Source organism: Neovison vison, chromosome 5 (assembly GCF_020171115.1).
Source record: "Neovison vison isolate M4711 chromosome 5, ASM_NN_V1, whole genome shotgun sequence".
NCBI classification, from domain to species: Eukaryota; Metazoa; Chordata; class Mammalia; order Carnivora; family Mustelidae; genus Neogale; species Neogale vison.
In genome coordinates this window covers 30846860-30874426 of record NC_058095.1, presented here as the reverse complement: position 1 = coordinate 30874426, position 27567 = coordinate 30846860, and the positions used below count along the sequence as shown (strand labels likewise).

Sequence of the window (27567 nt, the reverse complement as noted above, 5' to 3'; positions counted from 1 at the left end):
GAAAAAAATAAAATTAACCATGTGTATTAATTTTATTCCTATCAACAGCTTAGGAGAATGCTTCTTTACATACCTCAGCACAAGGTATTTCAAATCCCTGCTAATCTGCCAGGTGAAAAGTAGTACAATATGTCACCAATTTCATTTGAAATTGAACAGTTTAGGGGTGCCTGGGTGGCTCAGTGGGTTAAGCCTCTCTCTGCCTTTGGCTCAGGTCATGGTCCCAGGGTCCTGGGATCGAGCCCCGCATCTGGCTCTCTGCTCAGCGGGAAGCCTGCTTCCTCCTCTCTCTCTGCCTGCCTCTCTGCCTACTTGTGATCTCTCTCTCTGTCAAATAAGTAAATAAAATCTTTTTTAAAAAATTAAAAAATAAAAAGAAATTGAACAGTTTATTTGCTTACATACTCATTTTTATTTCTTCTATGAACTGCCTATTGTCTTTCTTTTTTATTGACAAATGACAGGCCTTCATCTATTATATATGTTGCAAATATTTTTCCTGGGTGGTCATTTGTGTTTTGACTTTGGGTGGCACAGTTTAGTTTTTACCTAAAAGATTTTTCTTTTCCCATGTGGTTTCTAAGTGTTTTAAATATTTAGAGAGGCCTTTTTCAAGACTCTTCAAAGTTCTCCCATGTTCTTACCTGGAAGTGGGCATTTTAAAGTCATATCATTTGGGGCACCCAGGTAGCTCAGTCAGTTTGGCCTCTGACTCTTGATTTTGGCTCAAGTCATGATCTTGGGGTCCTAGGGTCAACCCAGGGGTGAGGCTCCCCACTGGGCAGGGAGTCCCGGCTTGGTTCCCTCTCCCTCTGTCCCTCTCTCTGCCTGTGCGTGCTCTTTCTCACAGAAGGAAAGCACAAGCAGGAGGAGGGGCAAGCAGAGAGAGGGAGAAGCAAGCTCTCCGCAAGGCAGGGAAGCAGATCAGGGGCTCAAAATCCCAGCATCCTGGGATCGTGACCTGAGCCGAAGGCAGACAGACGCCCAACCGCCTAAGCCACCCAGGCGCCCCTAAAAATAAATAAATTTTTCTATCTTTTATCAATCTGGTGCACATGAGTACGTGTCCACGCACTTGAAGGGTAGTCGGAGGGCCCATTCATCCCTTCCCAGGTGGCTAGCTAATTGTACCATGTTTATTACGTCTCCTGGACGTCTTAGACGATAGCCAGAGGAGAAAAGAGAGTCAAAAGAGAAACGGTGAAAGAGTCGCGGGAGGTAATTCTGCGCGCAGACTAGCCCCTGCGGGGAGTAAAGCGCCCCCGCCCCGGGCCGCCAGCTTCCCGGCCTGCGAATCCGGGAAACCGGCGGAACGCAGGTGCACGAAGGCTTGGAGCCGCACGAGCCCGGCCTAGGAGGACTGTACGGCAGCGGGGGAGCGGTTTGGCGGGAACACAGGGCCGCTCGGAGGCCGCCGCCGCCGCCGCGATGCTCCCCTCCTTGCAGGAATCTCTGGATGGGGATGAAAAGGAGCTAGAGAGCAGCGAGGAGGGAGGCTCCGCAGAGGAGCGGAGACTCGAGCCGCCACCCAGCAGCCACTATTGTCTCTACAGCTACCGCGGAAGCAGGTGCAGCACCCAGCGTCCCTGGGGTCCCGTCCTGGCCCTGCCACCGGGTCCCGCATCCCAACCCTGCGCCCCGGCCCCGCATCCCAACCCCGGTAGCTCACAAAGACCTTCCCCTCGCCCAGCTGTATAGTCTCTGGCCCTAAGGGCCCCCTGACCTCACGCCGTTCTTAAGGGCCACCGGTCTGGACTTTGCCCCTCCTAAGCCTCTGCGCTCCAACTGTCCCTCTCGACTTCTCCCCTTCCTGTCGCCCCTGCCCTTGTTTGGCGCAGCGCCTCGCCCACTCATTAATGTCAGTTTCCACCCCGTCCTCCTTGTCAGTACCGCCCCACTTTCTCCCATTAACCCCACGCATCCACACTTGCACCCCACCCTCTGATTGTCCTCTGTTCCCGCTGCCCCCTTTTCCTCGGTCGGGGCAGACATTCCTGGGGCTCTCTTGGCCCTGCAAAGTCTGGTTTTTAGAGGAAATTCCCTCGACTCTTACGGATGTTTAATTTAGCCTTTCTTCCACCCCTTAGACGGCCTGGAGAGAGAAGGGGCTCTTGTCCGCACCGTTGCATGGGTTCTCCCTGTCATTAGGGTAGGCAGTGGAGGATCGACGCCCTTCTAACTTGCAGCATTTTCAGTGGACTGTACCCTCTCACCCTGCTTGCCGGCGGGGAGGGGGCCATACCGCGCTTGAGTTAGAGCCCATAACTCATAGCAGCATTGCTTTTGTGATGTGCAGATTGGCGCAACAGCGAGGGGACAGTGATGATGGAAGCGCAAGCGGCACAAATGCAGAAACGCCCTCTGGTGATGATTTCAGGTAAAAACAGCTCGCCCCTAACCCACATGTGTGCTTTCATCTTCTGTGCGTCTCTGTCTTGTAGATATTAGTGGGTACCTTATTTCCCTTCAGCTTTCCCCGACTCAAACCACCGAGCCCACCTGTCCCCTAGGAACTGCATCTGGATTTCCTCCTTCCTTCATTCACTCAAGGCTGGGCAGATCCAAATACCGTAGTGCCCCTGGTGATTAGCCAGAAGCAGTCGATCTTAGTTCCTTGATTGGAACTGCATTAAATATTCAACGTCAGAGGAGTATAAAGAAATCTAAAATGCTCCTTTTCCCTGCCTTCAGTTTCCTTTCAGAGTTGCGTTGCTACACACTGGAATGTAAACTCCAGGACAGCAGAGATTTTTGTCTCCTTGGTTCATTGATGTCTCCCTACCTGGCACCCTGAGAGATAACTAGGGGAGACGTTTAGTACATATTTAGTAAATGAATGAACCTTAGCACTTGATGCTAAGTAGGGTATAATACAACAATATGTCCACTGACTGGATGATGGATGATTTAAGGAATTTTTTAGGTGTCTTAATAGTGTGATGGTAACGTGAAAAGGAGGTAAGGTCAGGGGATTAGGGGTCCCGGTAGAGTCATAATACTAGAGAGAATGAGCTGGGAAGATAGGACTACTTTAAACTGTTTGAGGAGGTAGATCATACTTGGGGACATACACATCTAGAAGCCTCCCCAACAGGAGTCCTATAAAAAGCTTTGTCAAACCCTTAAAGAGATTCTGGCTGTTAATCATATTCTGACTTACGAGGTGTGAACGTATAGTCCACTGATAAGGAATGTGTGTCTCTCATTTGTCAAGCCTCTCCTTGGTGGATACTAATCTGCCATCGGAAGTGGAACCAGAGCTGCGCAGTTTCATTGCTAAGCGTCTTTCTAAGGGAGCAGTCTTTGAAGGGCTGGGTAATGTTGCATCTGTGGAGCTGAGGTAAGTGTAAAATGTGCTGTGCCTGGAATTTTTAATCTGAGCTGAATATGAGAAGGAAGGAGAAATTGCAAAAGATCAGGTCCTACTAGTCTTGTAAAGCTAGGCCCAGCTGAGATGGGTCTCACACACATTTGTGGAATGGAATTCGGTGAATGGCAGACTCTGCCACCTAAACGTACTTATTTAGTCTTGTACTTGGGACAATAAGTTCATTACCAAAACTAAAAGTGCATACTTTACAGTTGGTAAATTCTCTCTACAAAGGGGCCATAGAGCAGATACTCTTACTTCCATTTTTAGATGGGCAAATAAACTAGAAGACATGAAGGTTAAAAAAAAAAAAAAAAAAAGACATTAAGGTCACAAAGCTGGTCACATTGATGGAGTTCAGGCTTAGTCATAGGAGTCCTCCATTGACTTCAGCCATCTTTCCATCATACCCCTTGATTGTAGTTCACTTTAGAAGTATGGTTTTGCCATCAAGTCCCCTCAGGAGTATGAAGCCACAGCCAAAAGATAAAGCCCCAGGATTAACATGTCATATCTGCTTGGAGCTTCAGTGATCTGTGAAGCTTTGGGGGAGAAAGAGAACATGCTTATATTTATGTAAATGTAGATATACTATGAATGAGAATAAGACTTGCACGAGTTTTTCACGTAAGAGAGGAGAACTCAAAGAAATGGCACGTTTGAAATTCCAGGTGCTGCTTTCGCTAAAGCCCATAATGGTACATGTTAATTTTCCTCTGCTGTTTCAAGCAAACCAAGGAGAAGTCTAGGAGGTTCTGACCTAGTTTGCAATCTAACAGTATTGCCAAATGAAGATGACCAGGGTTTGGAGCAGTCCATAAAACTAGATGCACAAGGGGCACCTGGCTGGGTCAGTGGGTTAAAACTTCTGCCTTCCGCTCAGGTCATGATCCCAGAGTCCTGGGATCGAGCACCACATCGGGCTCTCTGCTCAGTGGGGAGCCTGCTTCCTCCTCTCTCTCTGCCTGCCTCTCTGCCTACTTGTGCTCTCTGTCTGTCAAATAAATAAATAAAGAAATAAAATCTATAAATGGTGTTTAAAAAAAAAAAAACAACTAGATGCACGAGTTAGCACAATAATACATTTCACTGTCTTGTCTTTTCTAGGATTCCAGAATCCCGGGTCGGTTGTTATTACTGTCTTTTCCAGCAAGAAAAACTGCTTCCTGAAGCAGCAACAGTGGACTGTGAACATAACGCTTCAGAGTATGTGGTCTGTTTTCTAGGAGGGTCTGAAAAAGGACTTGAGCTATATCCTTTCTTTGGTCTTCGAGGATATCAGGAAGGAAAACATGGGAAGCCAGGAGGAGGAGTATTACTACCAACCTCCAAAGAGCTTTTCTACCCCTTCTCTATTTATTTCATTTCATACCTTCATACAACCAGTTTGTCCTGGCATGTTTTAATTTACAGTTTGCATCGTTTGAAAGATTTTATGGATGCTATTGAGAGATAAAACACTGTCCTGATGCACCCTTTATTGCTTCCTTAAGAACGTACTTTCAGGCTTGAACTGGACAAGTATATTCAAGGGCTGAAAAATGACATGAACCGTGAGGTAAGGTGATCGAAGATTTAATTGGTAATACTGAGAGGATAAACACAGTATAACTGCTCTACTTATTAAATCACACAGGTGTAGGGCACCTGGGTGGCTTAATGGGTTAAAGCCTCTGCCTTCGGCTCAGGTCATGGTCCCAGGGTCCTGGGATTGAGCTCAGCATCAGGCTTTCTGCTCAGTGGGGAGCCTGCTTCCACCTTTCTCTGTCTGCCTCTCTGCCTACTTGTGATTTGCCTATCAAATAAATAAATAAAATCTAAAAAGAAAAAAAATCACACAGGTGGACACAAAGACACCCCAATTCTAAAAATGTACTGCTTTGTGGGCTAATAGGAGAGTGGTGGTTAAGGGAAGCAGGGAACATAGTCCTGTAACTGCTCTAAGTTTCACACGACTGCTTCTAATGTTTTGTATCCAGGAAAAATGGATTCCATTCAATTCAGGGTATGTGGTAACATGCCAGGTGAGAAAGAGGATGCTCTTTTCCTGATTTCTAGGCTCACATGACTTAGGTTCTGGTCAGAATTAATGTCCGCAAAGCCTCTGGCACCAAAGACATGCTATACAACGGTATAACTGTCCTTGAACCAACATCAAAGATTTGTAGAAAAATTCCATTTTTTTTTTATTAGTCGATCTTTTGCAAACTAGTCACATCCATATTGATTAAATTATCCATATCTTTTTTAAAAACTACACATTCAGCGTGTAGTAGTTGTTAAGTCGTAACTCTCTACAAGATTCTGTGGGAGAAAAAAGGCTAGCATAGGAGTGAGCCAGGGAAATGAGTCTAGGGGGAGCTGCTCTCCCAGAGTAGAGCTCTTCTACCAGTCCCCAGTGAGCCGCATAGCCTAGAAAGCCAGGTGTGCTCATGTCAGCAATCGTGGCAGCATGTCTGACAGCTGGAGTGGGCTGGAGTGCTTTGATGAATTAGGGTGTGTCCTTCTCTGATCCTATTGGAATGTGAGTGAGCTGTCTCCTTCAGCCATTTAGCAGGTCCTCTCTAAGCTCGTGCATGGGTGTTTCAGGCACTACCAAGGGCTGGGGTGATAGAGATTATTAAAAGAATATCTCCTTGGGCACCTGGCTGGCTCAGTTGGTAGAGCATGCAATTATTGATCTCAGGGTTATGAGTTTGATGCCCCCTTTGAGTGTAGAGATCACTTAAAAAGAAAATCTTTAAAAAAAAAAAAATCTCCAGGGCGCCTGAGTGGCTCACTGGGTTAAGCCTTTGCCTTCGGCTCAGGTCATGATCCCAGGGTCTTGGGATCTAGTCCCACATCTGGCTCTCTGCTCGGTGGGGAGCCTGCTTCCTCCTCTCTCTCTGCCTGCCTCTTTTGTGATCTCTGTCAAATAAATAAATAAAATCTTAAAAAAGAAAATCTCCAGTGAGTACACACAGTATGGTAGGGGAGATGGACATGTAAATGCCCAGCTTTTCCCAGCAAAGAAATTGCATGGAACTCTTCTATTTCTGTCTCTTTATTTTATGTAATATATTTCTAATTGTGTTTTTAAGAATTTCAGTAGAGAATTAATCCCCACTCTCTTCAGGAAAGTTGTATCACAATTCCTTTTTTGGGTTGGTGGTGTTAGCTTAAAAAAAGGAAGTGTCTGTCCTCACTTTTTTTTTTCTCATTTAAAGATTTTATTTATTTATTTGGGAGGGAGAGAGAGAAAATGAACAGGAACAGAAGCAGAGGGGGAGGGCAAAGCAGAATCCCCACCGAGCAGCCCTGGCTCAATCCCAGGACCCTGGCATCATGAGCTGAGCCAAAGGCAGACACTCAGCTGACTGAGCCACCCAGCTGACTCAGCCACCTATCCTTAGTTCTTTTCATCAAGAATATCAAGAAGAAAATGTTAAGTCTACTAAAATGAATGCTTATATTAAAGGCGATGACATTCTTTCTTGATCTAGGAAAGAGGCCTGGAGAACCACATAAAATCCTACCTGAGCAGCTGGTTTGAGGATGTTGTATGCCCAATCCAAAGGGTGGTTCTTCTCTTTCAGGAGAAGCTTACCTTTCTGCTACATGCTGTAAGTATCGCCTAAACAAAAACATTTCTTTAATAGAGAGTCACTTTGGCAGAGTTTGGATTAAAGACATACTCACTTTCTCTCAACACTCTGAACACCTGAACATACACACACTCCCCCTCGCTGCTGGATATTCATTCAAACTATGCTTGTAATCAGAATAGACCGTGTTCTGTTTACTGAGATCTAGAAAGTTCCGTTACTCAGGTAGAATTGCAAATACTAAATCTTCTCAATAGGGTAAAACATTATTATTATTTTTTTAAAGTATGCTCCATGCCCAGCTTGAGCAGGGCTTGAACTCATAACCCTGAGAGCAAGACCTGAATTGAGGTCAAGAGTCTGACCCTTAACCAACTGAGCCAGCCAGGTGCCCCTAGGATAAAACATTTTAAAATAATACTTTTGAAGGGGTCTGGGAGAGGCATAATTTCCAAAACAATTTGAGAAGGAAAACAAAAACCCAAAGTGAATTTTAACTATATAAAGAGTCCAGAGAGGGGCATCTGGCTGGCTTAGTCAGTAAACCATGCACCTCTTGATCTTGGGGTCATAAGTGCAAGCCACACATTGTGGGTAGAGATTACTTAAAAAAAAAGGTCCGGATAAAAAATGAAAAATTCACAAAATATCCAGACAATGGGGGAAGGTTAGAGTACATGGACAGGTTTTTATTCAAATATGTGGTGGGTAAATTCAGCTGCAACTGGATGGTCCCATGAGACCAGGGTGATAAAGCCAGGTTTTAGGCTGTCATTGGGCAGCCACTGAACAAGGCTCTGGAGAGCACTGGGTAGTGCCTGTCAAGAATGGTCCAGTGTGGTGCTGATTGGGGAAGCTGACTTTTACTGTCGAGTAGCTGCTCCATAAGGAAAAGTAGAATCCTGTATCGATTAGGCTTTATTTTTCTCCCATAGGCTCTGAGTTATACTCCTGTTGAAGTTAAAGAATCAGATGAAAAGACAAAGAGAGACATTAACAGGTAAAGAAAAGTTTTGTAATGGGGCACCTGGGTGGCTCAGTGGGCTAAAGCCTCTGCCTTCAGCTCAGGTCATGATCCCAGGGTCCTGGGATCGAGCCCTGCATCAGGCTCTCTGCTGGGCAGGGAGCCTATTTCCTCCTCTCTTCCTCACTGCCTCTCTCCCTGACTGTGATCTCTGTCTGTCAAATAAATAAAATCTTCAAAAAAAAAAAGGTTTTGTAAGGAGGGAACCTTCTTTACTGCAAGCCTGATAGTACATGTTCAAACCTCCCACCCACTGCAGAATGAATTTGTTTTCTCCTTCCTACCCTGCAATACTGTGTGTGGAAAAGAACTTGTTTATGCGGCAGGTTTCTGAGTGTGGCCAGTCTTCAAGGCCTTATTCATGAAGGCACCATGACGTCCTTGTGCATGGCCATGACCGAGGAGCCACATAAACCTGTGGTCATCGATTGCAGCGGCTCCCAGCCTCAGTTCTACAATGCAGGTGAGCCACAGCCCAAGGCAGCCTTCCTGGTGGGAGTCTATTTTTGCCCTGAGAACACATCATACAGATTTATCCCCCTTGCCTTGTACACTTGTACCTGTTTATCTCACACTCACCAAAAACAGTTATCAATTCTAGAACCACAGAAATCCCATCATGCCTAGCAGTTCCACTCCTATGTATATAGAGAAGCTCTTGTATGTGTATATAAGGAGACAAGTACAGAAATATTCAGAAAGGCATTGTTTTAAATAGCAAAGAATGGAAGCAAATGTCTATCATCAAGAAAACTGAAAAAGTGGGACGCCTGGGTGGCTCAGTGGGTTAAGCCTCTGCCTTCGGCTCAGGTCATGATCTCAGGGTCCTAGCATCGAGTCCTACATCGGGCTCTCTGCTCGGCGGGGAGCCTGCTCCCCCCCGCCCCGCTCCCCACCTGCCTCTCTGCCTACTTGTGATCTCTGTCTGTCAAATAAATAAATAAAATCTTTAAAATTTAAAAAAAAAAGAAAACTGAAAAACTGCTGTAGTCATACAGTGGAGTCCCATATAGCAGCGAAAATGCACGGACTAGCTCAGAAGCATACTATTTAGTCAAAGAGCCAGTAAAGAAAAACACATTAAGTTTAACCTATGTAAAGTAATACTATAAAGGCCTTAGGGATTTTTTTTTTTAAATTGACAAAAGTTGAAAGAAATATGTGGGAATGATAATCCTTTCTGATGGGAAAGGAGGGGGATATGATGGGGAAGACACAACTCAGGGCTTCAACCATTTGATATTTCTTAGCCAGGTGGTAAATAGACTATTTTTTTAGACCATTACAGAACTCTTAAATAATTCACTCTTAAGTGGGGCGCTTCGGTGGCTCAGTCGGTTGAGCGTCTGACTCTTGATTTTGGCTCAGGTCATGATCTCAGGGTCATGAGATCAAGCCCTGTGTCCAGCTTCTCGCTCAGTGGGGAGTCTGCTTGAGATTCTCTTAGTCTCACTCTGCCCCTCCCCCCACTTGTATGTGCTTGTTCTTTCTCTCTCTCTCAAATAAATAATCTTAAAAAAAAAATACAGTGTAAATGTTTTTACCAAGAAAGAAGGAAAATCACAATAGATACATGTGGTGTACACCTGAAACTAATAAGTTGGATGTCAGTTACACCTCCATTAAAGATAAATAAGTAACGAATAGAAAATAAATGTCTTATGCTTTGTAAGGAAGGAACCTTTGTATTGGTAGAATTTCAGTTTTATTTATTTAATTTTTCTAAAATACTTCATAGGAAGCAACCGGTTTTGTGAGGAGTGGATGCAGGCTTTTTTGAATGGCACTGAAGGAGGTAACCCTTTTCTTTTTCGACAAGTACTGGAGAACTTTAAACTAAAGGTAATTAATTGGCTACGTGCCAAATGCCACATAACATTTTTGTCTCAATTTTCGTTAGTACCAATGACAGAGTAACAAATCTGCTTTACAGCTGTGATGTCTATTAAATAGGACATTCTCAAAATTAGAATCCCCAGAAGGCATTTACTTTATTTACTATATTTTCCAGGAGCATCTGCATATATATCATTGCATTTCCAATTAATTGGGTTGAATGCTTGCTTGTATCTTGGGATTATCTTCTAATTTGTGATGTATCTTAGTTGGAAAGCACCAAAAAAAAAAATGGTTCAATGCCTAAGGGTTCAAAATTCTGATGGGGAGGAGTGTTGTTACTTTATTTAGGTGATTTTAAAGGTATTTAAGAAATTGTGTTCTCCCAAGGGCAAAGCATATTAGCCCTAAGAATGATGGAAATATTTAAAATAAAAGGCAAACATCTCAGCAACATATGTCAAGCTCTCAGCTGGATAGGATAGATTTTTCAGGCTTCATTATTATCTCACTAAACACATATTTAACTGGGTAATTTTTTTTCTAGGCCATACAAGACACAAATAATTTGAAGAGATTTATCCGACAGGCAGAAATGAATCATTATGCTTTGTTTAAATGTTACATGTTCCTAAAGCACTGTGGTAGTGGAGATATCCTTTTGAAGATTGTTAAAGTGGAACATGAAGAAATGCCTGAAGCCAAAAACGTGGTGGCGGTCCTTGAAGAATTTATGAAAGAAGCTCTCGCTCAAAGTTTTTGATCACATGTTTTAAGATAACTGTATTGTGAAGTTGCATCTTCAAGCCTTGGTGTTTGAAACTGCGGTCGTTATAATTGTCCATAGGATTGCTACTTCAGACTATTTCAAACACATTCTAGATGTCTTCGTTTTGTAATTTTAAAATTTAACTTACTTAGTCATAAAAATCCGAGGACCATTTTTCCCTGAGCCTTAGATGTGTGTGTGTTAGAGTCGTGGCGTTTTAGCGCACTGCTGGCCCCATAAATTCCAGGCTTCAGGGGTTGAGGCTCAGACGTCTTGAAAGGTAATTTTGTGGCTTCTCTGAGGAGTTGGCTGCAGTATTTAGCAATTTTTCCTCCCAGAAAAATTGTCATGCTCCTTTCTCCATGTACTATAGCTTCTTTAAAAAAAAAAAAAAATGTCCTCCTAGTCTCAGGACAGATTAGCGCTGTGACACCATTTCAGAGACAGATCTGTGCATCCTGTGGGTGCTTTGATAGATTTTCTTTTTTGTCTGATTATGGCATGGGTGACAGAGCCAGCTTGGAAGACAATATACAAATCATGAGTGTGTAAGGCATTAAATTAGATGCATAAGCTTCAAGACAAAACATCATCTCTGACAGAAAGCTACTGCCAAAGTGGCCCCCAGCCCCTTTCTTCATTCATTTGTTCACAGCTACTTGCCAGGAGCCTGTATTTTCTTTTCTCTTTTTCTGTCGAAAGTGCTGGAGTTTCCCAACAAGAGTGTTAAAAAAGAAACCAAGTACTTAAATTCTACAAGCAAACTGTAACAAAGAATGCAAACAGATTCTTCATATCAGAGTTATTCATTGATTTTAGGTTTTTCTGTGTATTTGTTACAAGCCTCATATTGTTTTACTCTGAATCAACTGAACGGGTCCTCAGCTAGAGCCATTTATAATTCCCAAGGAAGCCAGTTGTAGCTACACTCGTGATGGCAGTTTGTTCTGCAAAGCTCTTTAATAAATCCATTTGATAATGATTTTTGTTTAGAAGATCAGAAGTCTTATTCTCACTGCCCTCAGAATGCTCAGAGGAACACAAGCCCGTAAAAATCCTCTCCTAAACTCATACATAAGTGCTGAGTTTTAACTTTGAAAATGACTGACAATGGCCTATGCTTTCTCTTCTACAGAAGTCTGGGGACATGACTCACCAAGCCATTTCTTTTCCTTTAATGAGAAATACAATTCAGGATCTTCATAAAGGCTCTCATATGGTTTTAAATTTTAATAACTTGGATTGTAAGCAGTGTAGAAAACAAAATCCAAATAGCATTTTTTATAGCATTAAATTCAGAATGACTATGGGAAATAAGCAATTCCAAGGCACTACACTTGAATCTGACTTTTTCTAATGTACTCGGTTGCTCATTTAGAAATCAATTTTTTAATAGACAGCATTAGGACATCAACATTTGGAGTAAAAAAAACATATTTTTCATTTTCAAATTCACGTTTCATTCAACAGTCCATGATGTAAATGGCATTTTAAGGTAAATGTATTACCTGCTTCAAGCCATTTCTGGATATAGTCAAAGTTTCATTAGCTATTCCTTACATGAGCTTCTAAATATATATTTTGTGATGCAGGCTCAGTACCCTGTGTACCATATAGTCTTTTTTTACAAGTCTGTGACAAACCATCACTATTGTAGGTGAGGAAAATGGTGGCGTGGAATCAAGTATCCTGTTGGCCATGAGAAGAAACCCAAAGAGCTCATGACCAGAAACATGGACTGTATTCAAATTTTAATAAGCTAATGTATTAACTTTTAAAGTTTTAAAAAGGACTTGTTCAGGTGTGGAATACATTTATGTATTATTTGTGTGCTCTACACACAGGAAATATATGTTCGTCATGTTATCAAAAATGGCCTCAATTTAATTGTAATTATATTTGTAACAATAATCATAATAATAATAAACCACTCTAGCTTCTCATCAAGAGTCATTTTTGTTTAACAAGCTCCATTCTCAAGTTGACATTTTTATGAAGGTGCGGCAAATTTGGGGCGAGATCATACTTGTCACGCTAAGGAATCTGTTGAAGACAATCACATCCCCTCCTGGAATACACCTTTTGGCACCTGGCAGGAGGCGTCAGGCAGGGTGTGAGGGCAATTTCCATCACAATGTTTTATTCATTGTCCAGGGAAGTTACACACCTAGAACTCAATAACCCAAATCATTTCCCTTCACTCTCATTCATTATTAACCATGACAGAATGCCTGTCCTTCACCAGAGACGCACTTAAACCAGATGCTAGGAAAGCCTGCAGGCATCCGGGAAACAAGACGAGGACCACGTTTTCCTAACCATGTGTCTTCTTAGCGATGGAGATCTACCCCCGCCCGCACACACCCTAGCATCAATGAAGTCCTTCTGCTTGGAGGTGTAAGAGGGCAGCTCTAGTCCCGCAAGTGCTAAACTTCCTAAATGTGACCCAGACTTCAGATCATTCTGAGCTGGCATAAATGCTAGATTTCGGAAGTCAGTGGTGATAGGGAGCGGCCATGAATTCATAGCTATGGATTTGCTTGTAAACTATTCTAGAAGGGCTGATAAAGCAGAGATCCTGTTAAGTGAGCACCAAATCAATGTTCCAACGTCCATTACTTTACTAATGCAGTGAGACTGGGTCCTGAAACGAACGCCCTGGCCCTTCCACAGGTTTAGTGCCCTGAAAGTCCCACACAAACAGCCAAGGGGTGAGAGCATGAACTTGGGAACCACAGTGCAAATCTATCTATGCCACAAGGTACCCGTGAGTCACTACACTTCTCTAAGCCTGCCCCTCGTGTAAATATGGGCATACTGATACCATTTCACACCAAGTAGCCATGCACTAAATGAGGATCTTCCACGGAAAATGCCTTAGGCAATGCCCAGCACATACTAAGTAATCCGTAAACCGTCTTTAGGGTTACCTATTCACTGTCTCATGAAGTTATCAGAGAAAGAGGCTCTGGTAGGAAGGAGGAAGCAGAAAAGTTAAGGGGGAAGTGATAGGAAGCCAAAGGCAAAGCTACTAAACAGCTTCTGGCTGTCCAGGGAGCTGGCACGTAAGCGCCCCAGCTACTGGAGCCTGGAACGGACTGGGGGGTGCACCAGGCCTCAGACAGGGCCCTGATTTTCCCTCCGGGGACATGAAGCAGGAACAAATTCTTTGACCTTGAGCCTGAGCTGTACTCTTAAGTTGGCTCTGGGATGCCTTCTGCAGCTTTTAGAACTGTTTTGCAATGACCTACAGGAAACCGATGTAACAACATTATGGGAAACAGCTCCCATGCTCAGTGTAACAGGGTTGTTTAATCCCCCAGTGAAATTTAACGGTTATGAATAGCAAACCCATGTATGCAGCCGTCGGTTTAGAAAAGCTGGGAAAAAAAACTTCACTTTCTCAGACTGTGTCCATTTGAAGCCCATTTGATTATTAAACTCACCAAGCATTTACGCCCCTCTTGTTCTCCTCTTCTGTTTGCGAACTGTTCTTTTACCCTGAGAACCTTCCTCAAGATCCTCAGGTGTTGACTGCCCCTCGAAAGACCTAAATAATAGACTACTGGAGTAAAGAAGGAAGTTCCTAGATATTCCAAAGATCATTCCAATGATAGTAGTATACTAATCCCCCGTTAGAATATAGGTTAGAGGAGAAGAGCAAGACGGGGCGCCCAGCAGGACAGCAGGCAGAGAAGTTCCTGACCTGAAGCCATGGACCCGTTTCCTTATTCACACACCATCTCCCCCCTCCACATTGTACACAAAATTGTCTATCTGCGTATTTTTAGGGCAAGAGAAAACACAGCTTCCATCAACCACTCAAAGAGTTCAGTAATTCAAGAATGGTTAAGAACCACTGAGCTAGGAACACCAGCGCCCTCACCGACCCCCAGAGCTGTGCGGTATGTCCATCAGAGGCCCAGTGCCACTGCTGCCCACCGCCTCCCACCTCCCTGACCCAGACCGAGACGAAACAGGCTCCAATGCTAGCCCTTCAGGCCACATCCCGAGTCACCGTTGGCTTTAAAAAAAAAATCTTTAATGGAATCTGTGTTCAAATAATATGTTACAACAAAAATATACAGAATGTACACAATACAAAAATATTTAGAAACAAACATTGCAGCTTGTGTTTCCTTTTGTTTCCCACTTACTCAAGTCCTGGGGGTGGGGGGTGGGGCGGATATTCAATGTTGGGCACTGTTTTTTTAAGGCAGAGGAGTGTGGTGCTTTCTGGCCAGCCCTGGGAGCAGCATGAAGGACTCCAGGAAAGGGCTTCCGCTGCACCCGGGAATCTGCATTATTTGCAAACGAAATTGGACCCTGGGGGAGGATCTGGGCTTGGTGAGCAATGACTCCCCTAATCCTCTGGGTAAGAAGGGTCCTCATGGAAATGGAGAGTCCTATTAGCTGGCAAAAACACCTCATTAGGGAGCTTTTCCTAATTAAAAAAATGAATGATTAATAGTGTCATTAAAGCCAAATTTCTCCTTTGAAGATATGTTCTCCCTTCCCTAGTTTCTGTGATTCCTTTTCCGTTTAACGAGCGAGCAAGTCTACGGCTGCTGTTTGGGGAATCCCCAGCTTTCAGTCTCTGTATCCTGTGGATGAAGGCCAGCCACCCTCCACAGCCCCAAGAGGCACCCCAGGCCGTTGGCTGTACAGGCCCGGGGAAGGAGGGGTAAAGGGGACGAGGATACTGGCAGGGCACCAGGGTGAGGGTGCATGGACCGGCTGCGGTGAAAGCCAGACACCAAACCAGAAACCTTTCTTACCAGACAATGATCTCTGGCCCTGGTTTGGAGACCTGGGTTGTGAGGAGTGACCGTGGAGCCCCAGTGGGTGGCCCTGTTTGGAGCTGATGGTTGGGCAGGTGTGGCGTGAAGCGGATTAAAGAACTTCTGTGTTCCTTTGGGATCTGCCGACAGGTGGGTCACTTGGTGCATCTCTTGATGGCATGTAGGATGTCCACCTTAGGTAGTCCTTCTTGGTAGCAAACTTCCATCTGCAGCCCTGAGGGATCTGGGTGCTTCTCTGGGGCCTTTCTAGAGTCTTCTGGTTCACAGTCTTCTCACCCCTGCGAGAGGCAGACCCCTCTCCAGCCTGCACCAGATGAAGGTGGGAGAGACTCTCTACTCCCTCCACCCACAACCCAGAACACCGGGTGCAGGGTGGGTGGGGGACAGAGCGACGCCCTGCCTCCCCATAGGGCACAGGGTGCCTCTGCTCCTCCAGGAAGGGACAGCACCACTCAGGTTAGGCAGCTACAGCCCATGGCCAGGGCCCCCCTCTCCATTCTGACCCAAGTCCTCTGAGACCCCTATTCCAACTTGTTCTCCTCTCCGTGGAAGCAGACTCTTCCAGCTACCCCCTTGCCTCCCTAGGGGCAGAGGCAGGCTCGCGGGATACAGACAAGACGCCTCGGGGTGACGCAGCTCAGCCCCCGATTGGCCTGACCTTCCTCAGGGCCGTGCCAGCCCCAAGGGCAGCATGACCTCAGGAGAGACATGTGGGGGCACCCAGACAATCTGTCTAGCACCGGGCAAAGATGGGGAAGGGCTTGGCGTGGCCTGTGGCTGCAGGAGACCCTGCCTGTTCACGTATGATCACTGAGGACAGGAAGCCACAGTGGCCCAAGATCCCCTAGCTGTCTGGCCCGGTTGACTCCAGACTAGGCTCCTGCTCTCACCCCTGCAGGGACACACTCCCTCTGCCTCCCGGACTGGAGCTGTCTTTCTGGGTTGTCGGTGCTTGGGAATTCCAAGAGCAGTATACAGGGAATCTCCTATTTTGTCAAGGGCCATCCTCCCCTCCCCCTCTCCCCAGGGGCTGTATCAGCTCCGGCTCAGAACTCATTCCCTCGGCCTTGTTTTCCCACTTGTGCCTTGCAGGGGCGGGGGAATGAAGCTGACAATAGCCAAGTCCCTGCCAAGCTCGAGCCTCTGCATGTAGGGGCTGCCCTCCCCTCTGACCCTCCTCCAAACACCCAACAATTCTCTAGAAGCCATTTTCCTCTAAATTGGAATTTCTTCTGTCCCCCCTACTCGATGGACGCAGGGCTTCAGTATTCCTGCCCCAGCTTCTCTTACACCCCCAAAGCTCTTTCCTTCTCGAGGAAAACAGAACTATCTTAGACAGGAAGGTCATTCCAAAGGGAAACAAGATGGGAACTTGGCAAAGGCCGGCTGAGGCGTCCTGAGCATCCCCCATACCACAGACAAGTCTCCCACTGGTCAGCAGCTCTCAGGGAGATGCCTGGAAAGGATGAGGAATGGGAAAGAAGGCGGTAGCTTTGCTGAAAGCCAGATCCTCAGGGGTCACACCTCTCTGCGCCTTTTTCCCCTCTCATGAAGACCCTTCCACACACAGCCATGCCCCCCAAGGGCCTCTCTGCAGTCTCTGACTTGCCTCACGTTCTTTCCATGGCCTCTCCTCCCATCCCATGGGTGTCCTTACCCACTGAACCACACACACACACACACAACACATACACACACCCACGTGTCCCCATGACCAAAGGGGAGGCACAATGTAGGGTCAGGGCAATGGAAGAGAAGGAAAAGGCGCTAAAAACAAGGCAGGGCCTGGCATGCCGAGGCACGGAGATGAGATGTCAGCATTCTGGGGGACAGGGAGGGAGAAATCCAAAGGTGGTCATGGGACTTGCCTAGGGTAGCACTTGGGACAAAGTTTATTCCCTCCTGCTTGCGTTTCTCTCACTGGACACCCCCAAGGGCAAGAGTGAGGCCTGGAGTTACAGCATCTCCCTTCTCTGCCTGCCCCAAGCACTAGAGGCCGTGCCTCAGTGCCCAGCACCAGGAGCACACCCTGGGCTCACTTACACCAAAACCCAACACGGCCCTCCTCCACTCCGGAGCTCCAAACCCAACAGCTGTAGAGCGGACACTCCTCGGCCTATAACTGTACCTCTGAGCTGGACAAGGGCCTGCCTCCCTACCCAACACTCGGATCCTCCTGACATCTCAGGACGAGGAAGAGGGAGGAGGGCTGCCGTCAATCCGTGACAAGAGAGGCGTCCCCTGAACTCATGGAACAAGCTGAGCCCCCAGGGGAGGGCTGCCTTCGCCCTGGCCTGATGGCCTCAGAACAGTCTAGAAAAACAGTAGCTGCATCCAACTCACCCAGCAGGGGCCTTTCAGAAAAGAGGCCCCACTGTCCAAACCTGAACACCCAGCCTCACCGTGGCCCAGCCTCGCGTCCTGTCCTCCCCGGCCTCCACGGCGCTGAGCACGAGAATGTCCGAACGCGCTCCTTCCTGCTGCGGCTCGGCCCTCCCCTCCCCTCTCAGACCTCGGGCCCCCAGTGCCTTAAGGAGGCGGTGGCAGCTTTAAGTCCAGCAGGGAGTAGGCGAAGATGTTCCAGAAGACAGCGAACAGAACAAAGACCGTGTACATGGTCACAAAAATCCACCACAGGGACTGGTCCTGTAGCCTCTGCTCGTAGTTCCTCAAGACCACCACACCCAGCGTGATCCCCACAGCCACGCCGCCCAAGTGCGCCACAAAGCTTGGGTGAGGGCACGGAGGGTAGGCCGATGGGTGGAACCGGAGCCACACGGCCCGCCCGAACTCCATGCTCACTGCAAGGGAAGGAAGCACAGGGAAGTCACAGCAGGGCCGCTGGGCAGGGGCGCAGGGAGAGGGCTTGCACGCCATCCATCCACCCGTGAATTCGTTCACTACCCGCTAGGCCGAGCACCGTTTGTTCTCTGCCCTGCAGACAGACGAGTGAAAGACAGACGAACCCCCCTGTTCTTCCCAGGGCTTACAGGTCTGGCAATCAACCAGCATCAATTACACACATCAGATAATTCCAGTAAGAAAAATTCTAAAGGGGGTAAAAAAAAAAAAAAAAAATTAGGTAATTTTAAATCAATGCTGGGTGTGAGGTGGGGGGATTCATTATTTTGGGGAATCAGGTAAGCTCTCCCGAGAGATGGGAAGTGTGAGCAGAGACAGGATTATCAAGAGAGGACCCTAAGAAGAGAAGTCCAGGCAGACGGGAGAGCTTGTGCAGAAACCCAGAGACCCTGACGGCCCTGCGTTCCTGAGTACGGGAGGCTCAGTTTCCCCATTTGTAGAGTGCCAGGCTACACTGTTGGAACACTAATAACTCCCATATGGGCTAGCATGTTACAGTTTGGAAAATGTTTCCATGTATTCTCTCAAAACCCTTAGAAAAGCCCTCAGAACCAGTGCTTTTGTGATTGGAACGAAGGGATGGAGGGAAAAAAGGGCAAAAAAGAAATGGGAACACACGGCGCCAACAAAATCCTGAAATTTAACTCCTAACAGATGCTAAAATGCCCCCATCCTATCCTCCAGTTCATTCTTCTCGCCTGAACTTGTTGGGTCAGCCAGTCCCATGGGACGCACTCTCTCCAAAGGACAGGGGCTTGGAAACGGCCATCTCACGGCCCACCACCAAAGGACACTAGGGGCAGGCATTCTTATCCCCATCTTGCAGATGCAGAAACCAAGGCAAATTTGACAAGTGAAAGAAAGTCCTCTGCAGGGAACTCTGTACCTGGTCAGTTACCACTTAATTAACCAGCGTGTCTCTCTCCACTGTGGCCACCGAGGGGACACCCAAGAACCTCCAAGGATGTTCTTATCCCTGGGGCTTGCCTAATCTTCTGGCCTGGGCCCTGCAAGTCCAAGGATGGCCGATAGATGGCAGGAGAGGAGCAGTCAGGGAGCACTGAGGCCTCCCTGACCCTTCCTCAGGCCCTGGGCGATCCTTCTGCCTTTGCACAGCAGGCCCTGGGGGCCACAAAGGAGGTCTGAAAGACACTGGTCCCCTGCTCCAAAACAGCATTCTAGTTTTTATGATGCTTTGAATTGGATTTTTTTAAAATATCAAGACATGGGGCGTCTGGGTGGCTCAGTGGGTTGAGGCCTCTGCCTTCAGTTTGGGTCATGATCCCTGGGTCCTGGGATAGAGCCCCTCCTCTGGGCTCTCTGCTCAGCGGGGAGCCTGCATCCGCTCCCCGCCCCCCAACCCTGCGCGCTGCCTGCCTCTCTGCCTACTTGTGACCTGTCAAATAAATAAATGAAATCTTTAAAAACTAAATAAATAGACCATCAAGACTCAAGCTTCTCTTCCCTTCCTTGCACACAAATTCAGAGTCTGAGCAGACAGGGAAACTATGCTCACCCTGGCTCAAAGAGTCTGTGGGCTTCAGAGCAAGGGGTGTGCATGAGGATGGAAGTGGGTCCGCACATGCCCATCCCCCTGCCCGTGGCTGTTCTGGCTCACCTTCCTCTTCCAGGTGGTCACAGGTAGATGGGGACAAACAGCCCAGGGGCTCCTGCCCAGCCTGGCTTAAGTGTGGGCATGAGAAACAGCACGGGAGGCTCTGAATTCTGCCTCTGTCACCTCCAGCTGGGTGGCCGTGGGCAAGGAACATGAGCTCCAGTGTCTACCTGCAAATCAAGCCTTGTAGAAAACACCCTCTCTACAACCATGTCCTGAAGACTGAATGAGAGATGCTGGGTCCCCTCCTCTCTTTCTGCCTGCATGGCATCTTACCTCCTCCCACCTCAGAATGAGCCTCTTGTAAAGCCTCTGGTCTCACTCCCCACCTCCAGCGACTCCAGGAATAGTCTTGTGAACTCAAATCTGCCAGTGACTCTCCTGTTTAAAGTCCTCCAGCGCCCTCCCAGTGCATCCAGGATGAAGGCCAACCTTTCTCTGCCTTTAAAGCCCTCGTGACCTGACTCCAATGATCTCTGATCACTAACACACACACTACTACACCTCACATCAGTCTTGCCAGCTGCCTTGGCAAGCCACGGCCGTGACCCTTTCCCGCACCTGTGGTCTCTGTTCTTGCTGCATCTCTGCCCGAAATATCTCCTCTTGTACCTTGTCTCTGTGGTGAACATCTGGCTGTCTTTGATACTCATAATGACCTCTGCAGGCAGAACTGACTTCTCCCAACTAGGGGCCCATCATACCCTGTACACGGGGGTTTGTGGATTAGTTACAGTCTGTTTACCTGCTGAACAGCGTGTGTGTGTGTGTGTGTGTGTGTGTGTGTGTGTGTACATGCGCGCAAGTACACACACGCCCATGGTTTATCTGGGGAAGGAGTTTTTAGCTTCTAACAGGAGATCTCAAAGGACAGACTCCATGACCCAAAAGGTTATTAAGAAGCTATTTGTCTTGAGACAAACCTTTAGCGACTCTTAACTCCAGGGAACAAACAGGCTTGCTGGAGGAGAGGTGGTGGGGGATGGGGTCACCCGGTGATGGGTGTTAAGGAGGGTACTGCGTGTCATATGCAACTGATGAATCACTGACCTCCTCCCGAAACTAATACTACACTGTATGTTCAATAATTGCATTTAAATAAAAAATTTTTAAAAAGAAGCTATTTTTCTTGAGCAGGGTGCTGGTCACTGGGCTGGACACCCATCCTATATCTTAGTATATGTCAACATGCAGTTTAAGAAAGGTGAAACGGTGGCAGAGTGGACCAGACTGCTCTCATACCATCCTGACTTTGTCACACTCTGATGGCATGTTTGCCTTTTTTCTTGACCACTAAGGCCTCAAGGGCAGGACTGCACCACCGTGCTATCCTCCAGGCCGGGCGCCGGCTCCGTCCCCCTCAGCCCGCCCTGCCCACACTTACTGCAGATCAAGGCCACAGCCATCCGCAGCAGCTTGAATTGACACTTCATGCCTGACCAGTTCTAGGGGAAAAGGAGAAAAGGCCGTTAGTTCCAGATTGGGCCACACCTCTAGGGATGGATCTGACTTCCGAAAACTAGAACACTGGGTGGCTCAGGCGGTTCCGTGGGCTGACTCATGGCTTTGGGGTTCAGATCATGACCTCAAGCCCCTTTTCAGAGCTCCTGGCTCATCAGGGAGTCTGGTTAAAGATTCTCTCCCTCTGCCCCCCTCCCCTGACTCACGCTTACACTCCTTCACTCTCTCAAATAAATAAATAAATCTTAAAAAAGAAAAAAGTCTCCATTAAGTCTTGGATGAGGCTGTTGTGAGCAGATGACACCAGCATGAGATTTCAGATAATCATGAACTTATTTATTACTGACAAAAAGCGCTTGAGGGGAATCTGGGTAGCTCAGTTGTTAAGCGTCTGCCTTCGGCTCAGGTCATGATCCCAGGGTCCTGGAATCAAGCCCCACATCAGGCTTCCTGCTCTGAGGGGAGCCTGCTTCTCCCTCTCCCACTCCCCCTGCTTGTGTTCTCTCTCTCACTGACTCTCTGTCAAATAAATAAAGTATTTTTTAAAGATTTATTTATTTATTTATTTGACAGACAGAAATTACAAGTAGGTAGAGAGGCAGGCAGAGAGAGAGAGGAGGAAGAAGGCTCCCCGCTGAGCAGAGAGCCTGATGTGGGGCTCAATTCCAGGACCCCAGGATCATGACCTGAGCCGAAGGCAGAGGCTTTAACCCACTGAGCCACCCAGGCGCCCACAAAGTATTTTTTTTAAAAAGTGCTTGAGCTGGGGCGACTGGATGGCTCAGTGGGTTAAAGCCGCTGCCTTCAGCTTGGGTCATGATCCCAGGGTACTGGGATTGAGCCCTGCATCAGGCTCTCTGCTCGGCGGAGAGCCTACTTCCCTTCCTCTCTCTCTGCCTGCCTCTCTGCCTACGCGTGATCTGTCTGTAAAATAAATTAATTAATTAATTTTAAAAAAACATTCTTGAGCTGTAGTAAAGGAGTAAGAGAATCCAGATCTGAGGAGAAGAGGGCCCTGTCCCCTCTATGTGGGCAGACCACCCCCGAGAGCGGCGGTGATTACTGGGTCCCACATTTGCAGAAGGGATGCAGCGCAGCAAACCAAGCTAAGAAAAAGCAGAACCGTCAGGATGATAAAGAAATCAAAATCTGGCCTATGAGACATGGATGGAGAGAAGACACCGGGGGTCAAGCTCACTGTTGTCGAGTATCAAGTGAGTCACAGTAAGGACAGGGCACATTCAGGGTAACCTGTAAGCGGAAAACTCCATAGATGAAAACTTCAGGGATTTTTTAAGCTCTGGATGTTCCCATTTCTTTCTTTTTTTTTTTTTTTTAAAGATTTTATTTATTTATTTGACAGAGAGAGATCACAAGTAGGCAGAGAGGCAGGCAGAGAGAGAGAGGAGGAAGCAGGCTCCCTGCTGAGCAGAGAGCCCGATGCGGGACTCGATCCCAGAACCCTGAGATCATGACCTGAGCCGAAGGCAGCGGCTTAACCCACTGAGCCACCCAGGCGCCCTGGATGTTCCCATTTCTAATTAGGAGATGGAACATTCCATCTTGGGGAATTGCGAGTTTCCTATCACTGAGCGGTTCAAACTGGGGCTTGACATCCCTTGGAGGAGATGCTCTACTTCTTTCCAGGCACTGGAAAAGGGGGGAGCCAGATGGCCTTCAGACAAATCCCTCTTTCCCCTGAGAACCTCAGAACACTTTGAACCTCCAAAGCAGATAAATGGAGGACAATTATTCACCTTACAAAAGGATTTTTCACTTTACAAAAGACTTCTCCACGGGGTTCCTTTGAGGAGCTCTCCCACAGCGAATTCAAAGCGCCATTCCCTTTATACAGATCCCTCGCACACACAGATCCAGTCTGGAATCTTCCCTAGGGAAGGGCCCTAGGGAAGGAGGCAAGCGTGTGCAGCCAGGGGCTTCTGCTCCCTCCCACCCACCCACTCAGTCTTTGGCGCCTGTCCCAGGTCCAGCTGAGGGCACTTCTTGCACTCCTTTGATGTCAGGGGAACACATGTGTTCAACGTTCCCCAGGCCCTGCGCCCTGGCACATACAGTAACGTTTATGGGAGATTTGGTGGAGCAAGCAAGATGCAGGGCAGCTGCCAAAAGGGGGACGAGGTCCTGCAGGAGATGCTCCGTGTCTCATCGCTTCCCTTTTCCCCAGGATTCATCACTGACCAGCAAGTCCTCAACACAGAAGGTGAGGTGGGCGACATGCGGCCCCTCTTCAGGTGGGGAAGTCTCATCTTGGCTTGCTGACATGTACTATGCTAACAAGCAGATAGCGGGCAACATTGTCCCTGCTGGTGGCTGTCCATAGAGAAGCCCCACCAGAAGACGGGGAACCAAACAGGGGCTGGTGCCCTGCACTGGATCTGGCAAACCAGCTGACCCCAGCTCAGCCGGCTGATGGCGGGTGGCCCCTCAGCTCCCCCAGGATGAAACTCTAGGATGGGCAGGTGCTTGGGAGTCACCTGCCAGACCGTCTCCTCCCAAAGGTGACACCTGCCGCCAAGCCGCAGACAAAATGGCCCTCCCACTGCCGGGGTACCCCTGGAGCAGCCCTGGGAAGGGGGGTCTAACCACCGAAAAATCCTTCCTGCTACGGTCCAGCCAGGCTTTGCCTCCCTGTGATGTCCACCCACGGATCCTAAGTCTCCCCTCAAAGTGACACCCACGTTCATAGCAGCATGAATCACAATAACCAGAAGAATGTAGAAGCAAACCAGTGTCCACAGATCAGTGAATGGAGATTCAAGGGAATAGGATGCACTTTAAAAGGAAATAGTGACATCTTGTAACGAACAAACCTTGAAGACATCACGCTAAGTGACATAAGCCAGTCCCAAAAGGACAAATAATGTCTGTATGAATCCACTTTCTATGAGACACCTAGAGTGGTGGGAATCGCAGAGACAGCAAGTAGAACGGCGCTTGCCAGGGGCTGGGGCAGAAAGGAATGGGGAGTTTAAAAGATACAGAGCTTCGGTTTGGCAAGGGGAAGGGTTCTAGAGAGAGACGGTAGTGATGACGGCCCAACAGCGAGAATGTACTCACCACCACCAAACTGTATCCTTAAAAATGGGGAAGACGGCAAACTTGATGCTATGGTAGATGTTACCACCATTAAAATCAAACGTGATGCAGTTTCCCATGTTCCTTTTCCTCCTCATAAAAACCCTCTAAATGAACATCTATCTTCCCCAAAGACAATGTCTCTTTCACTGTGTTCTGAGTGATAATATCGGGCAAAGTCAGTCTAGAATGTGTTGGCTGCTCTGTCCTTCAGCTGAGGTCCATGCCCCCTTCAGGCCCTTTCTGGGGCCTGTCTTCAAAAACAGCCTCCATATCTTTGGTCTGGTAAGGCCACGGGTGAGGAGGCTCAGAACTCCTTTTTGGCTGGTGTCCTCATTTGCAACTCTGGGATCACATTAGTACCTACCTCAACTACTTACCTCACTGGGTTGTGAAAGTAAAGTGAATTCATACGCATAAAAGCACCAAGGACATTGCCTGGCATGGGGAAAGCATCAGGTATTTACCTGGTCTTCTCACTGAGACCTGAGGCAAAGGCAGTGGGTTTGCTCTGCCTTTCAAAGGTCAAAGGACCTCTGAAAACTTCTGAATGACCTTGGACTAACCGGGCAGCTCCGGCCTCACCAGGCTCTCCAGCCAGCCAGGTCCCTTTATAATCGCTGCTTGGCCCAACAGGCATTGAAATTGGCCAGGGTGAACTTAGTCCCATCTCCGATCCTGCACTTCAGTCAAACAAGAGTCCAGGAGGGCTGGTTCAAGGTCACAGTAAGTTAATGTTGAGATGGGTAGGGCCCTCAGCCCAGGACTCAGTCTGCCCCCACTTTGGAGACAGGATCACGCTCTGCCTGTCCCTGCTGGCTGCTCCAGCTGCCCCCAAAGCGGAGCGAACGTGGGTCAATGACTCGTCTCCCAGAGGCTTAAGGGCTACACCACAGTCACCCCTTCCCACCAGCTGCTTCATTCCCCCCCCCCCGACCCATTATTCCCTCCAATAAAATGCACTGCAGCGAAACAACAGGAGAAAAGAGAATCTCCCCACAGCCAGCACTGCTGCTATAAAAGGGGAAGCCCCAGGGAACACACATCTTTTGCAAACCCTTTTCCTGTTTTTCTCTCCCGGAGCCTGGCAGGATGAGCAAGAACCCACCCTCAGCCAACAAAGTGGTGACCAGTCCCCTAGGCATCTTGGGATCTCATTCACCAGGCCGGTTAAGAGCGCAAAGGCTGAAACCCAGGCAGGGAGTTGATGGCTTTATATATCCTGGTAGAAACGACTTCCAGAAAACCCAGCACAAGGAAAGGGAGAGTGTGACACAGATAAAGTAGGGAATTGATGAGGGAGCAGGAGGCTGGCTGAGGACAGAGTAGAAGCTGGCGCCTTGCACCCCCTCTTCACCCACTCCCCTCCATATGTGTAGCATTCCTCAGGCACCCCTGACTGCCATAAAACGATAAATAGTTAACTTGCAGGGATCGCAATCCTGCAGAACAGGAATCTCCCTTGCTCTACAGATGTCCTGGAGATCTAAACAGGGAGGTTACCTTATCAATAGCATAAATTTCCAGAGGCAAATAACTCTCATTTCCTGAAGCCCTAATGTCTCCCTCCCCACCATAAACTGGAGGAGACTGAGGTAGAAGGGAATGTGAATGACAGCAGGGTCATAATACCCCACTAAGAATCTCCCAACTATCTTGATGTTAATGCCTGACCTAAAAACGACATTGATCAAGTCATAAGGGCAAGGACTCCCCCCCCCCCGGCACCTTGTAGGCCCACCTTAGCACATGAGAGCTCTGTCAAAATCTCCCATCCCTTCACCACCTCCCCCCAACCACAAGGTATATAACACGCCTGCCCTCACAACTCAGGGCAGCAGCTCTTCCTGCCCACAGGTCCTGTCCCCGTCCTTGAATAAACCACCATTTTGCGCCAAAGATGTCTCAAGAATTCTTTCTTGGTCATCGGCTCCGGACCTCAGCCCACCGAACCTCACCTAGGTTCTAGAACTTCATCAGAATGATTACTTGTCCTACCAGAGGATTTTTGTTAACAAAATGAGCCTTAAAACATAGAGAGCTCAGCTGTCTTTTAGACAACCATCTTTCTTGGTGCTCTGACGATAGGGTCCTGTTGCAAAAACTGAGATCTCAAACATTTTTAGGGAAACATCTATCATATGGAGCGAAGTGTAAGTAAACATCTTGTATATTTAATACTGGAACTCTGGCCTGTGGGACCTAGCAAAAAAGCAATTAATAAATTATTCAATTTGTGTATCTTTATACTTCTGGCATTTTAAAAAAGATTTTATTCATTTATTTATTTATTTCAGAGAGAGAAAGAGAGAGTGTGTGCGCACAAGCGGGGTTGGGGGTCATTGACAGAGGGAGAGGGAGAAGCATGCTCCTCACTGAACAGGGAACCTGATGTGGGGCTCGGTCCCAGGACCCTGGGATCATGACCTGAGCCGAAGACAAGACGCCCAACCAACTGAGCCACCAAGGCGCCCATTAGAATATTTTTATGAATGGGCGCCTGGGTGGTCCAGATGGTTAGGCATCTGCCTTCGGCTCAGGTCATGACCCTAGGGTCCTGGGATCGAGTCCCCCATCAGGTTCCTTGCTCCTTGCAGAGCGTGATTCTTCCTCTGCCTCTCTCGCTCTCCCTCTGTCTCTCATGAATAAATAAGTAAAACCTTTAAAAAAAAGAATATTTTTATCAAAAATAAGACATGCTTTCATTTAAGGCAGAATCTCTCAAACAGCCCTGAGAATAGAAACATTCAACACATTTCTATTTTGTATCTGAAGTAAAAAGGACACATTTTCTCATTGTTCTCTGCAGATAACAGGCAACACTGATAAATACAAAAAATTACATGTATTTAAGGATCTATGCACACAAGCACACATACACGCACATGCAGATGTGGGCACACACGGGATCTCCCGGCATCTATCCTTTTCATGTCTTTCTCACAACGACCTTGTGGAGAAGAGGTTGCTGATGAGGGAGAAGCAAAGGAACTCATGGCTCTTAAGATGGTGACAGCAGGACTCAAATCCAGAATTTCTGACTGTGGTGCTCTTTCTCCCGTCTGTTCTGACATGGCAATTTGTTGTGCGTGCGTGTACAAACACAAATACACACACACTCACACACACACACATACACAGACAGACA

General features: G+C 47.5%; 2 protein-coding genes across 6 annotated transcripts in view; one reads left to right on the top strand and one right to left on the bottom strand.

The window, feature by feature from the left end:
* Window positions 1-1393: 1393 nt before the first annotated feature.
* On the top strand, window positions 1394-12526 carry C5H17orf75 (chromosome 5 C17orf75 homolog). The gene is made up of 10 exons (XM_044248387.1): window positions 1394-1568; window positions 2297-2377; window positions 3215-3340; window positions 4478-4621; window positions 4871-4928; window positions 6853-6972; window positions 7890-7954; window positions 8305-8441; window positions 9717-9820; window positions 10362-12526. The coding sequence occupies exons 1-10, from the start codon at window positions 1429-1431 to the stop codon at window positions 10575-10577; spliced, it is 1191 nt and encodes a 396-aa protein (XP_044104322.1). The 5' UTR covers window positions 1394-1428; the 3' UTR covers window positions 10578-12526.
* A 2077-nt stretch (window positions 12527-14603) lies between these two features.
* Window positions 14604-27567, bottom strand: part of RHBDL3 (rhomboid like 3) — a 52215-nt gene continuing 39251 nt past the window's right edge. For 4 of the 5 annotated variants that reach the window (XM_044248381.1, XM_044248384.1, XM_044248382.1 and 1 more), the window contains 2 exons: window positions 21247-21307; window positions 14604-18186 (listed from right to left, as the gene is read on the bottom strand). In XM_044248381.1, the coding sequence (XP_044104316.1) occupies window positions 17915-18186; window positions 21247-21307 (333 nt within the window). In that variant the 3' untranslated portion in view covers window positions 14604-17914. The remainder of the gene's footprint in view (window positions 18187-21246; window positions 21308-27567) is intronic. The other variant, XM_044248386.1, reaches the window with a different exon arrangement.